Here is a 14,578-nt window from a genome sequence, read left to right as displayed (position 1 = left end):
TCATGACACGGTTGTTTTTCAGGAGCTGTTGGCCATGGAGATGCAGGGACATCTCAAGGGAGATTACCTGGGGAAAAAAAAATCACATCCTCTGTTGCTGAGTTGGGCCAGGCTCCTGGGACACAGGAAGCTCCTACAAGGGGGCAGTGCTGCAGAGAGACAGCTGTGCCCAGGAGCAGCTCTTCTGCACAGCACAGCAGGGCTGGGGGCATGATCCGCAGGTGACATGAGGATAGAAGAGAGAGGAAGGAGAGTTACAGTCTATGTGGAGTGTGAGCAGGCTGTGAGCTCACGGAAGGAACACTGCTCACAGCCATAGACACGGTAAGTCTCTGGCTGCAGGCAGTGCTGCTGCTTTTACTGGAGGGATCACTAAATCAGGGACTTCCCATTGCAGATCGGGATGCAGAGAGTCTGTGTTTCTTTATTATGAAAATGACTTGTTCCATATGAGGGCTTCCCCCCTCAGGGCAGGGGCCTTCAGCTGCCACAGCTTCTGCCTGGGGCGGGGGACTCACAGATTCACTGCATGCCAGCATGTTTCTAAGGACACTGTGCAAGAGGAGAGACAAGGCAGGGGAAGGGAAAGGACTGGAGGCAGAAATCTAGATGGGGCTGTTCACTTAGAACACATCTCTGAGACTCCTGATTCACACTATTCTCACTCATTCTGTGAACAGTCACACAATGTGCATTCAGCCTCTCCTCTCTTGAAGGATAGAACAAAATTACCATACTGTCGTATTCTCCAGACATGAATAATGAAATTAACCTGCAGTCGGGCAGCTTTCTCTAACAGAAATGTAATGGCACATAGGATGGGACTGGGTGCTTTAAAAGCAGTTGGGTTAAAGACAGGGAAAGAGATGAAAATATCCAGGGAGATGGGATAAGATTAAAAAATGAGAAAAATATATAAGCTGCATACTCGTCTTCTGCTTATGGAATGCTAAACTTCATGAAATTAAATTGAAGTTATGGAGCTAAATGAACATTGTGCAGAGAGAAAGAAAAAAAAAAAAATTATAGCAGAAGGAGTGCCTCTGAGAATGATCTTGACATTATCTTCTGCACTCTGCACAGGACTCCATGCCCAGGAACTGCAGATGCCCAACAGCAGCTCCATCAGCGAGTTCCTCCTGCTGGCGTTGGCAGACACGCGGCAGCTGCAGCTCCTGCACTTCTGGCTCTTGCTGGGCATCTACCTGGCTGCCCTCCTGGGCAACGGCCTCATCAGCACAGCCGTAGCCTGCCACCACCGCCTGCACACCCCCATGGACTTCTTCCTCCTCAACCTCGCCCTCCTCGACCTGGGCTGCATCTCCACCACTCTGCCCAAAGCCATGGCCAATGCCCTCTGGGACACCAGGCACATCTCCTACTCTGGATGTGTTGCCCAGACCTTCCTGTTTGTCTTTCTGATATTGGCAGAGTATTTAATTCTCACCATCATGTCCTATGACCGCTACGTTGCCATCTGCAAGCCCCTGCACTACGGGACCTTGATGGACAGCAGAGCTTGTGCCACCATGGCAGCAGCTGCCTGGGGCACTGGGGTTCTCAATGCTTTGCTGCACACTGCCAGCACATTTTCACTGCCTCTCTGCCAAGGCAATGCAGTGGACCAGTTCTTCTGTGAAATACCCCACATCCTCAAGCTCTCCTGCTCACACTCCTACCTCAAAGAGATTTGGCTTCTTGTGATCAGTGCCTCTTTAGCATCTGGGTGTTTTGTTTTCATTCTTTTCTCCTATGTGCAGATCTTCAGGGCCGTGCTGAGGATGCATTCTGAGCAGGGACAGCACAAAGCCTTCTCCACGTGCCTCCCTCACCTGGCCGTGGTCTCCCTCTTTGTCAGCACAGTCATGGTTGCCTACCTGAAGCCCCCCTCCATCTCCTTCCCATCCCTGGACCTGGTGGTGTCATTTCTGTACTCGGTGGTGCCTCCAGCAGTGAACCCCCTCATCTACAGCATGAGGAACCAGGAGCTCAAGAACGCGGTGAGGAAAATGATGCCCTGGTCACTTTTCAGCAGGCATAAACTTCACATCTGTCTCAACAAGTGACTCAGTCTGTGCAATAACAAACTTATGTTCCTTACTGATTATAATATTTATTTATGTTTATCACTTCATTTTTCTTTGCTGTTCATATAAGTGTGTGTGTGTAATTATCATTAGTGGTTATCACGGTCCTACACATATGTTTGGCTTCCTTCTACTTGTACTGAGGCATCACCGTGCTCTTTTTCTCCTGGAGCCCACAGGAACTCTGGCTCAGTGCTGCCTTTCTCACAGCCTCCATGTTCCACCTCTGTGTCTGCAGGCAAATGAGATGCCAGTGGGCACCGTGGAGCTGATATAGGCTTGATTAGCAAATGGGATCAATGTAATTGATATATTATTTATTAATTATTAGTTTATATATTATTTGAAACTGCACCTAACCCACAACACATGTTACTGTTATTCAATATAATATAAATTATTTCCAACACATACATCTGCTCACTGTTAGTTAGGATTTCACATCCTCTTCTTCCTTACCTATTTACTCTAATCCAAGTGATATGCCATGTTTCTATTTAATCTTTATTGTCTCATGTCCTGACTTTTTTTCCCTAATATTTAATAATAACTTCCCAAATTACCCCTGTGTACAAGTTGTTATTTCTGTTCTTGTTGTCAGACCCAGTCTGTTGTGTCACTGCAGCTCTGGTAATGATTCCTTTGCTGAACTCCAGACCATTCCAATAACAGCTCTCTGGGTACTGAAGGGAAGGTTGCTAAGTTACAGAAACACACTTATCTACCAGGTGCCACTTGTAAGCAAAGAATCAATCTAATAAACAATTTCTTCGTGTGTGCTGCAAAAAGATGTGTTTTACTATAACACAGCCTTAGTCCTAGGATCTACAATGCTTTCTTTAGCTCAATATTACAAGGATCTAAATGAGAAATCAGTATTTTCCCCACAGTTCAATACATGTCCTGGTTCTTTATGGTCAGAATGATAATGTGGATGCTTTGTCAGTACATCAGTTACACAGAGTGGTACAGAAATCTCCCTGCACTTTTGGAAGTCCTTTGGCATGGTCCCACATCACTTCCTTATCTCTGTGGAGAGATGTGTGAGATGGATTTGAAGGGCAGAGTGTTCATTGGATAAGAAATTGGTTGGAAGGTCGCAGCCAAAGGACTGTGGTAAATGGCTCTCTGGGAAATCGGCTCCACCGGGTGGAGGCTGATCACAAGTTATGTCCACAGGGGTCAGCCTTGGGACCAGAGCTGTTCAACGTCTATCAGAGGCATGGATGATGAGACAGAGAGCACCCTCAGCAAGTGTGCTGATGTCACCAAGCTGTGTGGTGCAGTTGGCATGACAGAATGAAGGGGTGCCATCCAGAGGGACCTGGCCAGGCTTGAAAAGTGGGCCCAAAGAAACAGCATGAGGTTCAACAAGATCAAATGCCAGTTTTTGCACTTATGTCGGGACAATCCCAGGCATGAGGGTTGAATTCCTAGAGAGCAGCCCTGAGGGGAAGGACTTCGAGATGGTAGATGAAAACCTTAACAGGAGCCAGCAGTGTGTGCTTGCAGCCTGAGAGGCCAACTGCACCCTGGGCTGCATCAACAGAGAGGTGGTCATCAGAGCAAGGGAGGGCACTGTCCTTCTCTACTCAGCCCTCAGAAGGCCCCATCTGGAGCATGATGTAAAGCTTTTAGAGAAGGTCCAGAGGAAAGCCACGAGGGTGATCAGAGGGCTGGAGGACCTCTCCTGGAAAGACAGGCTGAGGGAGATGGGAGAAGAAACAGCCTGGAGGAGAACACATTGCAGCCTTCCAGTACTCACCGAGAGCTCAGAAACAAGATGGAAATCAACTTTTAACATGGGCACATATCACAAGGTACAAATGTTTTAAATTACAAGAGTTGAGATTTAGATTAGAGACTGGGAGGATCTTTTCAGAGAGAGGGTGGTGAGGTCCTGGCTGTTGTGGTGTTGTGATTTTTTTTTATGTCAGTATTCCACACCAAAACATCATGTGAAGCAGTGGGAGTTAAAGAGTTAGCGTTCTGGTTCCACTTGCTGCCTTTTATGGGCATTTTGAGCATTCTGATGGGAGGGGAGGGGCAGAATTCCCTGGAGCACATGGTGTGAAGAAGAAGATAGGTGGAGATCCAGACTGCACCGCAGTGGCTCTCCCTCAGGCCCCACTCAGTTTGCAGCAGAGAAGGGCATGTGCTTCCCTTGTACTATCGTGGGGACTCACACTTTGGGCACGCTTTGGTTCAGTAGGATTTAGTAAATTACCATTCCTCCTCAGATCGTTGCTGTTGTGATCCATTTGTTAAACCCATCTACTAGCTCTCGGCCCTTCCACCTCTCCCAGAGTGCGTGGCCTCCCTGGGGCCTCCCTGCACCACCAGCATCACCAGAAAAGTCCCAGGTCTGGTTCGCTCCTCTGATTACTACCCATTCTTGATAGTTCAGGTAAGCAGTGATGAAACTGTTCAGGGAAGCCTGCGACCTATGCAAAAGGATTTCAGGGCTTAGGGCGAATGGCTGAAGGAGTGGCTTCACAAGTGGTATTTTTCTCTCTCCTTCTTCTGGGATGGTGAGGGATGCAGAGCAGTCTAGGAAATGGCAGGCTTTGAATAAGTGGCAGAAAGGTTGGTGCCACCACAGAACTATGGGTTCTTTGCCCATGGGGAGGACGGAAGAGAAAACTGGATGTGAATTGAGAGCAAATCTAAAGAAATGTGTGTGTAAAAACCAGAGTGAAGTATGGGTAAAGCACGTAGAGAAGTGTGAATAAAGCTGGACTAAAGTGTGAATAAACTTGAAGTGTGAGAAAGACCAGGAGCAAAGTGTGGGTAGACCAGGAGTAGAGCGTGAGTACACCCGGAGCAGGGTGTCAGTAAAAAACGGAGAAAAGTTTGAGTAAACACAGAGTGAAGTGTGAGTAAACTTGAAGAAATGTTTCCGTAAATGCTGAGGAAAGTGTGAGTAAAACACACACACACACACAAAATGTGAATAAACCCAGAGTAATGTGTGAGAGAACTTGGAGTAAAGAGTGAGGTGGGCATTTCAAGGATCCCTGCATTACATTTGTGATACTGTTGTGTGGGGAGGTGCAGCAGAAGTCATCTTCACAAAAGGAGAGCGAATAATGCAACTTCTTCTGCAAGCTGGTTTTGCTATTAAGCGAGGCAAAGTGAATGGACCTGCCCAGGAGATTCAGTTCCTAGGTATAAAGTGGCAAGATGGGCGTCATCACATTCCAGCAGATGTGACCAACAACATCACTGCTATGTCTCCACCCACTAGCAAGAGAGAGACACAGTCTTTTCTGGGTGTAGTGGGCTTTTGGAGACTGCATGTTCCAAACTATAGCCTTATTGTGCACTTCCTTCATCAGGTGACGCGGATGAAAAATGACTTCACATTTCAAAAGCAGCAGGCTTTTGAACAGATTGAAGAGGACATAGCCCGTGCCATGGCCCTAGGGCCAGTATGGCTGGGACAGGATGTAAAGAACATCCTGTACACTGCTGCTGGAGAGAAAGGTCCCACTTGGAGTTTGTGGTAAAGATCCTCAGGAGAGACCCGAGGATGATGCCTGGGATTTTGGAGGCGAGTATAAAGAGGGTCCAAAGAGTGCTACACTGCAACTGAGAAGGAGATCTTAGCTGCATATGAGGGGATTCGGGCTGCTTCTGAAGTGGTCGGTACTGAAACACAGCTCCTCTGGCACCTCGACTGCCAGTGCTGAACTGGATGTTTAAACGAAAGGTTCCCTCCACCCATCATGCAACTGATGCCACTTGGAGTAAGTGGGTTGCACTGATTACACAACGAGCGCGGATGGGGAACCTCAGCTGATTTGCAACCCCTGGTTGGATAACAGTGAAACTGACACTCAGTGTCCAGACACAGGCATCAGTTTAATGTGAATCTGTGCACTGCAGTTATCTGTAAGGTACTGGCACTTCTACACTTATTTCCATGTGCAGCTACACCTTGTGATGTTATAAGAAATCAAAGTAAGCCTTGTGTTACTTAACAACTCTATGAGAGGAAGAGAAAGAATAGAGAGAGACAGAGTAGGGGGGTAGGGAGGAAAGAGGGACAGAGAAAGACATCACAGGTCCTGGTTCCAGCTTTGATCCAGCAGAGAGAAGTGGGGGGTCCTTGACTTGTAAGCGTGCTTTCTCATAGTTTTGAAGCATGAAAGTCTCCAAACAGGACCTCAAGGATCTCTCTGGCATCCTTCTGTGGCTCCTAGGTTTACAGGTGTGCCATCCAGGGCTGTGAGTGAGCCGGCAATAAACAAGTCCATCAAAAACAAGTTTGCAGTCACAACTTCATACAGCACAATGGGAACGTTTGGACAGAGCAAGGCTGTCTCATTTTTCACAGGATTCCCTCCTCCCCAAGTGTCCAGCCTTCAGTCTGTTGACATGGCAATGCTCTTCCAAGCTGTTAAAACAACTCCAGGCACACCGCAGGCAAAGCGTCCTTTTTTTGTTGGTCTGCTACGTAATGCAGGACCTGAGGGCTGACACAAGTGCAAGGAGAAAGGAGAACAGCGTGCAAAGGTGGTGCAAAGAGAGCAGCACTGAAAAGTGCACGTCCTGCTGCTGCCCATGGCCGTGGCTCCAGGGAAGCAGCAGCACAACTCCAAGGCAGCAGAGAGGGAGCGCCCAGCGGGCGGTGAGGGGCAACCCCACAGACACCAGGGCTGCTGCAACGTGTGGCATTGGGCTCTTGGTTCCTGCAGCCCTCTGTGTGCAGGGCTGCTCTCTGAGATACAGATGATAATCTACATTTTATTTTTATTATTATTATTTTAAATCTACTCAAACAGCCAAGTGCTTGAAGAATAGTAAAGATTTCAGGAGTAAGAAAAAAAAAATGTACATGGGAAATACCAATTAATAATATTATTTAAGTGGAGTAAAAACTATTGCAAGAATTTAAAAAATTAACATCGAAAAAAAAAAGAAAAAAGAAATATTACATGATGCCATTCCCAGCTTTTCTTGAGTTTGTGGTAATCATGTGAAGATGATGAAGATATAATTAATGCTGAAAAAACATACATAGAAATAGTTTCTTGAGGACATCCTTGAGCTCCCGGTTCCTCATGCTGTAGATGAGGGGGTTCACTACAGGAGGTACCACTGTGTATAACAGTGCCAGCACCAGGTCCAGAAATGGGGAAGAAAGTGATGGGGGTTTCAGGTAGGCAAATGTGGAAGTGCTGAGAAACAGGGAGACCACGGCCAGGTGAGGGAGGCACGTGGAGAAAGCTTTGTGCCGTCCCTGCTCAGAGGGCATCCTCAGCACGGCCCTGAAGATCTGCACATAGGACAGCACAACGAAAACAAAACAAGCAAGAAAGATTAAGGCACTAAATATGATAAGCCCAACTTCTCTGAGGTAAGAACCAGGGCAGGAGAGCTTGAGGATCTGGGGAATTTCACAGAAGAACTGATCCACAGCATTGCCTTGGCAGAGAGGTAGGGAAAATGTATTGGCAGTGTGCAGCAGGGAATAGAGAACCCCAGTGCCCCAGGCAGCTGCTGCCATGGTGGCACAAGCTCTGCTGTCCATCAAGGTCCCGTAGTGCAGGGGCTTGCAGATGGCAACGTAGCGGTCATAGGACATGATGGTGAGAATGCAATACTCTGCTGAGGTGAAGAAGAGAAAGAAAAAGACCTGTGCAGCACATCCAGCATAGGAGATGTGCCTGGTGTCCCAGAGGGCATTGGCCATGGCTTTGGGCAGAGTGGTGGAGATGCAGCCCAGGTCGAGGAGGGCGAGGTTGAGGAGGAAGAAGTACATGGGGGTGTGCAGGCGGTGGTGGCAGGCTACGGCTGTGCTGATGAGGCCGTTGCCCAGGAGGGCAGCCAGGTAGATGCCCAGCAAGAGCCAGAAGTGCAGGAGCTGCAGCTGCCGCGTGTCTGCCAACGCCAGCAGGAGGAACTCGCTGATGGAGCTGCTGTTGGGCATCTGCAGTTCCTGGGCATGGAGTCCTGTGCACAGTGCAGAAAATAATGACAGAAGTCAAGACCATTCGCACAAACACTCTTCCCACTGCTATACAGAAGTTTTTCTATGTCTATGGATAATGTTCATTTAACTCCATTACGGGAGTTTATTTTAATGAGCTTCACCGTACCTTAATAAGTAGAAGTTTATGGGGCTCTTATTTCCTGTCATTCTCTGATCATATCTCAGCTGCCTGGATATTTTACAAGCCATTTCCATGTCTCATGTCTTTACCTGTCTGCACACAGAGTGCCCATGTCAACTTTTGTGCATTCAAAGTTCTCTTAGAGAAAGCTGCCTGTTTGCAGACAAAGTGCATTGTTCTCGTCTGCAGAGAATTACGATAATTTCAGGTGGTGCTGTCCTTTGGGAGAGGAGAAACTGAAAGCACTTGAGGACATGATTCATAAAACAGCAGAATGAGAAATGTACAATTCAGGATTCCCAGTTTTCATATTCCACAGCTCCTTTCAGACTTCTGTCTAAAACACTTCCCCTTTCCTATGTACAGAAAATGGAAAATCCCTGCCTTCTTACTCCTCTTGCAAAGTGCCTTTGGAAACAGCCTACAGTGCAGTGTAGCTGTGATCGCCCTGCCCAGGCAGCAGCTGTGGCAGCAGAGGGCCCCTGCCCTGCCCTGCCCTGCCGGGGGGCTCCTTCCCCCACAGGTCTCCCCGCAGTGCCCTGGGCAGCTCCCTGGGCAGGCTGAGTGCTGAGTGCTGAGTGCTGAGTGCTGAGTGCTGAGTGCTGAGTGCTGAGTGCTGAGCCTGGCAGGCGGCAGAGTCCCTGGCCCGGCACACAGCCCCTGGGGCACAGCAGGGACCTGCTCTGCAGGACAGCCCTGGGCACCCGGCTGCAGCCCCGGCTGCACAGCCTGCAGCCGTCCTGGGACACGCAGCCCTCAGGGCTGTGCTCTGATGCTGCAGCACAGAAGCCCTGGCTGGAGCAGGTCTTTTTCCATGATAAAGAAACAGAGTTTGCAGCCTGATCTGCAATGGGATGTCACCAGCAAAGTGATCCCCGCAGAAAAAGCCACAACATTGCCTGCAATGAGAAATTACCTTGTCAAGGGTTGTGAGCAATGCTCCTTCAGTGATCTCACAGCCTGCAAACGTACCTCACAGCCTGTAAGCTCTTTCCTTCTGTCCCAGTCACCTGCAGATCATGTCTCCAGTCCAGCTGTGTGCTGCACAGGAGCTGCTCCTGGGCACAGCTGTCTCTCTGCTGTGCTGCCCACTACTATAAGCTCCCTGTGTCCCAGGAGCCCAACCCAGCTCAGCAGCAGAGAATGTGATTTCCTTCTCTCCCTGGAGGTATCCATGGCCCTCCTGAACTGAGAGCTCCTGCAACGCAGTAGGGTCATAGCTACAGAATGTACTTCAAAGTCAGCTCAATTAATCAACACATCCACTGGATTCCGAAAGCACAGTTGTTCCTACAAGAAGAAATTTTATCATGAGAGAAACAAATGGCAAATCTGGAAATGCTCCATTCATGACTTGTAAATGCAGTCGTAACATTACAGAACCATAGAAAAGTTTTGGCTGGAGGGGACTTTGAAGATCACCCAGTTCTGGTCCCTAGCCATGGCCAGAGATGCCAAACACACACATTCAGGCTGCCCAGAATCTCATCCATTCTGACCTTGAATGTCTCCAAAGATGGGTCATACACAGCTTCTTTTGGCAACATTTTCCAGTGCCTGTGTGTAAAAAAATGTCTTCTTAACATCTAACCTCAGTCCCCTTTTAAATTTAAAGCTATTTCCCCTTGTCCTGTTTCTATCAGGCCATCTCACCCTAACACTAAGTTTAGGCATTTCATCTTCAGATGCAAACCCTGGAGCTGAAATGTAATTCTGTTCCTCACAGGATCATGGGAGCCAGAAGTCCTCTTAGCTGAGTTCAGGTGTGCACAGTGAGGTGTCTGTGTGTGAGCCCCTCATCTGAATCCTTGCTCTTTATTCAACAGGGACTGCACTGCTCACACACACACACTCAGGGATGACCAAGGTGCCTGGGGTGATCCTAGCTGTGTGCTCGTGCTTGTAAACTGTGGTGGAAAATCTGTGAGACAGACAGCTCCTTCCTGAGCATCAGCTGAGGGCCAGAAGGGAAGTATTCTTGGCCATCCTAAATGCCACCACAGCCCTGTGCTTGGGGCACCCACTGTGCCTTTTGCACCTGTCCCCATGGAGCATGTTGTGTCATTCTGCTGCCCAAATGGATGAGCTCAGAACAGAAGAGCCAAATCTTCCTCTCTGTTCCATCTGTGGCAAATTCTGGAGTTCCCAGCTGACAGGAAACTGGCAAACGTTCCAGTTTTAAACAAGAGCAAGAAAGAGGACACAGGCAATTACAGAGCTGTCAGTCTCACTTCTGTTCCTGGTATAATTATGGAAAAAAAATATGCTGGGAGTTACTGAGAAACACCTGAAGGACAATTCTGTCATTGGTCACAGCCAACACAAATTCACTAGAGGAAGGTCTTATTAAACTTAATGTCCTTTTATGACAAGATCACACATCTAGTTGACCAAAGGAAGCCAGTTGATGTTACCATTGAAGATTTCACCGTAGTTTTTGATACTATTACTTAATTCTTCCAGACAAATTTTCCTGCACAGGGCTAAACAGAAACATAATGTGATGGATGAGCAGTTGGCCGATGGGTCTGGCTCTAAAGGGTTAAATTAAATGAGGTTCCCTCAGGCTGGTGGACGTTCGCTATCAGGGTTCCCCAGGGCTCCACTTGAGGGCCACTTCTCTATAAGGTTTCCTCAATGACTTGCATGCAGGACTAGAAAATGCTTTGAGTACATTTGCTGATGAGACAAAGCTGGGTACAGCTGTTTCCTCTACTGAGGGTAGAGAAGACTTTCAGGAAGATGTGGACAAGTAAGAGAACTGGGTAAACATAAAATGCACATGAATTATAACAAGAACAAGTGCCAGATTCTGCACCTGGGTAGGGGCAACACTGAAGATAGTCACTGACTGGAGAATGGGATACTGGAGAGCAGTCCCACTGATAGGGATTGGGGGTCCTGGTCATCATCAAATCAAACATGAGTCAGCAGTGTGCCCAGGCAGCCAGGAAGGCCAACTGTCCCCTGGATGCATTGAGTATGGCAACGCCAGCTGTGTGCAGGAAGGATTGTCCCATTCTGCTCTGCACTGCTGCAGCCTCACCTGGAGCACTGGGAGCACTACTGGGCACCACAGAACACAAAGAAAATAAAGGACATAAAACTATTGGAGACTGTCCAAAGGAGGGCAGAAGAGGTGAGAGATCTGGAGTTCAAGGTTTCATTGTGACTGACTGCTTGTTCAGACTGGGCCCTTCTCACATGCCTCATCCTCTGCTGAGACACACTGCTCACATGGGACTTGGGCCTCACGGCATCCTTGCACCCCATGCAGAGTCTGGCAGCTGCTGTGCCCTGGTCTTCCATGTGACATAAGACAAACCTCCATCCCACTGCCCCAGGAAGGGCCCTGAGCCAGCAGGAGAGAGGGACACGATCTCCCTGCCAAGGCTCTGGGGATCAGGCCTTGGCCTTTCTGCTTCAGAAGACAAAGGAGGCTTAGCTCAGCATCACAGCCACCATCCCAGTGCCTTGGTCTGCCTGCAATCATGGCTTCCAATTATCTGCTCTAACAAGTCCCTGGGGAAGCTGGCTTGTCAATGGCCCTCAGTGGGGCCCATTAATACTCCAGGAAACTTCACTGTTCCTTCTGATTTTGGCTTCTTGAGCACTTCTTGCAATCTTCTCTCAGCACTGGAGGTGGATGGACTCAGCAGCAAAAGTCCCGTGGGGCCCATTACAACCTGAAGATCCCTCCTGTGCCTTGTGCCTTCCTGTCATTTTCTTCAGGTGTTCAGAACTTGTACAGCAAACTGGAGAGGTATCTCGAAAGTGCTTAAAGAGGAAGACAATGATGGGCATTTATGAAGACTATTTATTTATTTATTTATAGTTGGGTTTAAACAAGAAGTTGCAGCAGCACTTTGTAAATTATATTGACCCAGGATGTCCCCTAATGAGCTTTGCCCCATCACTGTGTGGACAAATGTCCTCCCCAGCTACTCCACCCCATTTCTACTCCCATTGGCCCCATGGGACTTGCATCAGTTTTTCTCACATCACACTTCTCTGCATTCCTCCACTCGGTGTTAAACCTCATTTGCACCAACTCCCACTGGCTTTCCTCAGTGAACCAGCTGCACATGGGAAATGAAAGATTTTTTTTTTTTTTTTTTTTGCCATCAGCTGTATACATCATGCAATTGAATGAACAGTAGAACAATGTAATCAACTGCATGCCTTGTCCAAACCACACCTAATGAGGTTTGTCTTTTACTGGGAATATCTGTACAAGAAATATGTTAGGCAGAGATAGGAAGACATAGATAGACAGTTAAGGAGTTGATCAAAGAGTCCATCAGACTTTGCAGAGATGGAGCAAGTTCCAATAATCTCCCTGAAGTTCACAGATCAGCCAGATAACTGGGAGGTATCTGAGTGAACAAAGAGCAAGGGAAGGAAAAATTTGTAGAGCAGTGGGAAGAGCATGTGTCCAGATGGCCTGCAGAAAACTTGCCCTGAACCATGGTCATTGATTTAGGAGAGCTGGAGACACCTGGAGGATGAGGGACATCAAATACACAGCAGGGTAGAGCAGCGCTGGATGCTGGGCATCAGTCACAGGGCACTGGCACTGGCACCAATTCCTCAGAGAACCAGCTGCACATGGGCAATGAAAGATTTCTCTTTTTTCCAACAAACAGAAATCCTTCATGATGAACAGTGAAACACAGTCTGTGTCCCTGTACCTGAAGGCTTGTGTTTCCTGCTAACACAGTTCTGCAAAATGTTGTTCTTTTTGGAATAAGATAGAAAGGACACAAAATCCCCTGAAAGACTTGAATTTTCAACTTAAAAAAAAACAGATCTCATGAGTATTTCAGAACTTGAGAGGTGCGTTAACTCATTTTCACTGATTTCTGTCTTGGTCTTCAATCCATTCAATTCAGTTCAATTGCTTCAGTTTTATTGACATGAACATCTTTCAGACTTACAGCTTCAAAAATAAAAGAAAATCCATCTGTGTTTTGAACAGAGCCTGGCGCTCCCCAGAATTTCCCTGCCGAGAATTGTCCATGGCAGCTCTCAGTGTTCCCACTATCTGGGTCACACTGTGGTACTGAGATCTTCTCACGTTCTCAGACCTTGTTTTAGAAGGTCACATGCAGCACAGGACGCTTCACGCCCTTCATGCCAGGTAGCATGCCCCATTTCACTGTGAGCTCACATTCACCCTAGCTTTCCTTTTGCTGTGTATAAATTTCTGAAAGCCCTTCTGTCTTTGATATGTCTGGGCAGGTTCAATTCTGTGTGAGCTTTAGACTTTCTAAATTAATCTCAGCAGGTGCACTAGGACAAACACTCTGCATTGCTCCCAGCTGACCCCTTCTTGTTTCCAATTCCTATATCTGCTTTCTTTCTGTACCGTACACCACAGACACTTGAAGAAGCCAAGGTGTGCTCTCCTGAAACCCAAAGGTGTGAGGTTGACTTTTGCCCTCCCTTCAGACTCCTCAGCTCCACCATCCCATGGCCACTGCAGACCAGGTTCACTTTGACCTTCAACTTCTCCACCAGCCCTTCCTTGCCGGTGAGTATGAGATGCAGCAGAGCACCTCTCCTCTTTGGTTCCTCTGAGGTTTGGCGAAGAAACTGTCAGCTGCGCTGTCCAAGGATATCCTGGATCTTGTATGCCCTGCTGTGCCGTCCCTGCAGCAGATACTGGAGTGAAAAAGGCCCCCAAAGGGGACAAGGGCCTGACAACATCAGGCTCCCATCTGTCTGCAGAGGGCACCTTCCACTTGCTCTTCCTGATCAGGAAGCCAGGAGCAGACACTGTTGGTCTCCTCGGTTTGCCATTGCCATTCACTCTGACCTGGCTGCTCTGCCATCCCCAGGAAGAGCTCAGTGCACTCCCACAGAGAGCAGTTGCCCTTCCTTGTCTCCTCATCCATCTATCATAAAGACTTGTGCTACAGTCCAGTTGTGGAAGCCATTAAACCACGTCCCTGTGATCCAAGCAAGAACTCAGACCTGCAAGTGTACAAAGCTTTCTAGCCCAGCACATATTGGTGTTCTCATTCGTGTAAAACCACATAAGAAATCGTCCTGTTCAGGAGGCATTATAGGATTCAGTGCATCCATGGTATCTATGAAGGTGGCACATAATCATGGGACCCACTGTGGGGCGCCAATTTGTCCAAGCAGCGTGGACACTCCTGGGCATGGCTTTCCTGAAGGCCCTGTGCTGCATTTGCAGCTGCATGTGAGTGTGCTGGACAGCCCAGGGAACTGGTATGACACTAGGCTGCTTCTGATGTCATTCACATGAGAGCACATAGAAAACTGAGGCTTCTTCAGGTGAAGAACACAGATGTGTGTCAGCTCTGTAGTGCCTTGAGCTCCAGAATAGGCAGCAGATGGAGAACA

At 48.1% G+C, this 14,578-nt stretch overlaps 2 protein-coding genes across 2 annotated transcripts; one reads left to right on the top strand and one right to left on the bottom strand.

The window, feature by feature from the left end:
- Positions 1 to 1,451: 1,451 nt before the first annotated feature.
- On the top strand, positions 1,452 to 2,066 carry LOC149914464 (olfactory receptor 14C36-like). Its single transcript, XM_090126657.1, has one exon. The coding sequence runs from the start codon at positions 1,452 to 1,454 to the stop codon at positions 2,064 to 2,066; it is 615 nt and encodes a 204-aa protein (XP_089982783.1).
- A 5,023-nt stretch (positions 2,067 to 7,089) lies between these two features.
- LOC149914463 (olfactory receptor 14J1-like) lies at positions 7,090 to 8,022 on the bottom strand. The gene has a single exon (XM_090126653.1). It carries the CDS (start codon positions 8,020 to 8,022, stop codon positions 7,090 to 7,092), a length of 933 nt encoding a protein of 310 aa, XP_089982779.1.
- Positions 8,023 to 14,578: the final 6,556 nt, after the last annotated feature.

Source organism: Phasianus colchicus, chromosome 29, assembly GCF_987193195.1.
Source record: "Phasianus colchicus chromosome 29, bPhaCol1.hap1.1, whole genome shotgun sequence".
Taxonomy (NCBI): Eukaryota; Metazoa; Chordata; class Aves; order Galliformes; family Phasianidae; genus Phasianus; species Phasianus colchicus.
This window is presented reverse-complemented; position numbering and strand designations above follow the sequence as displayed.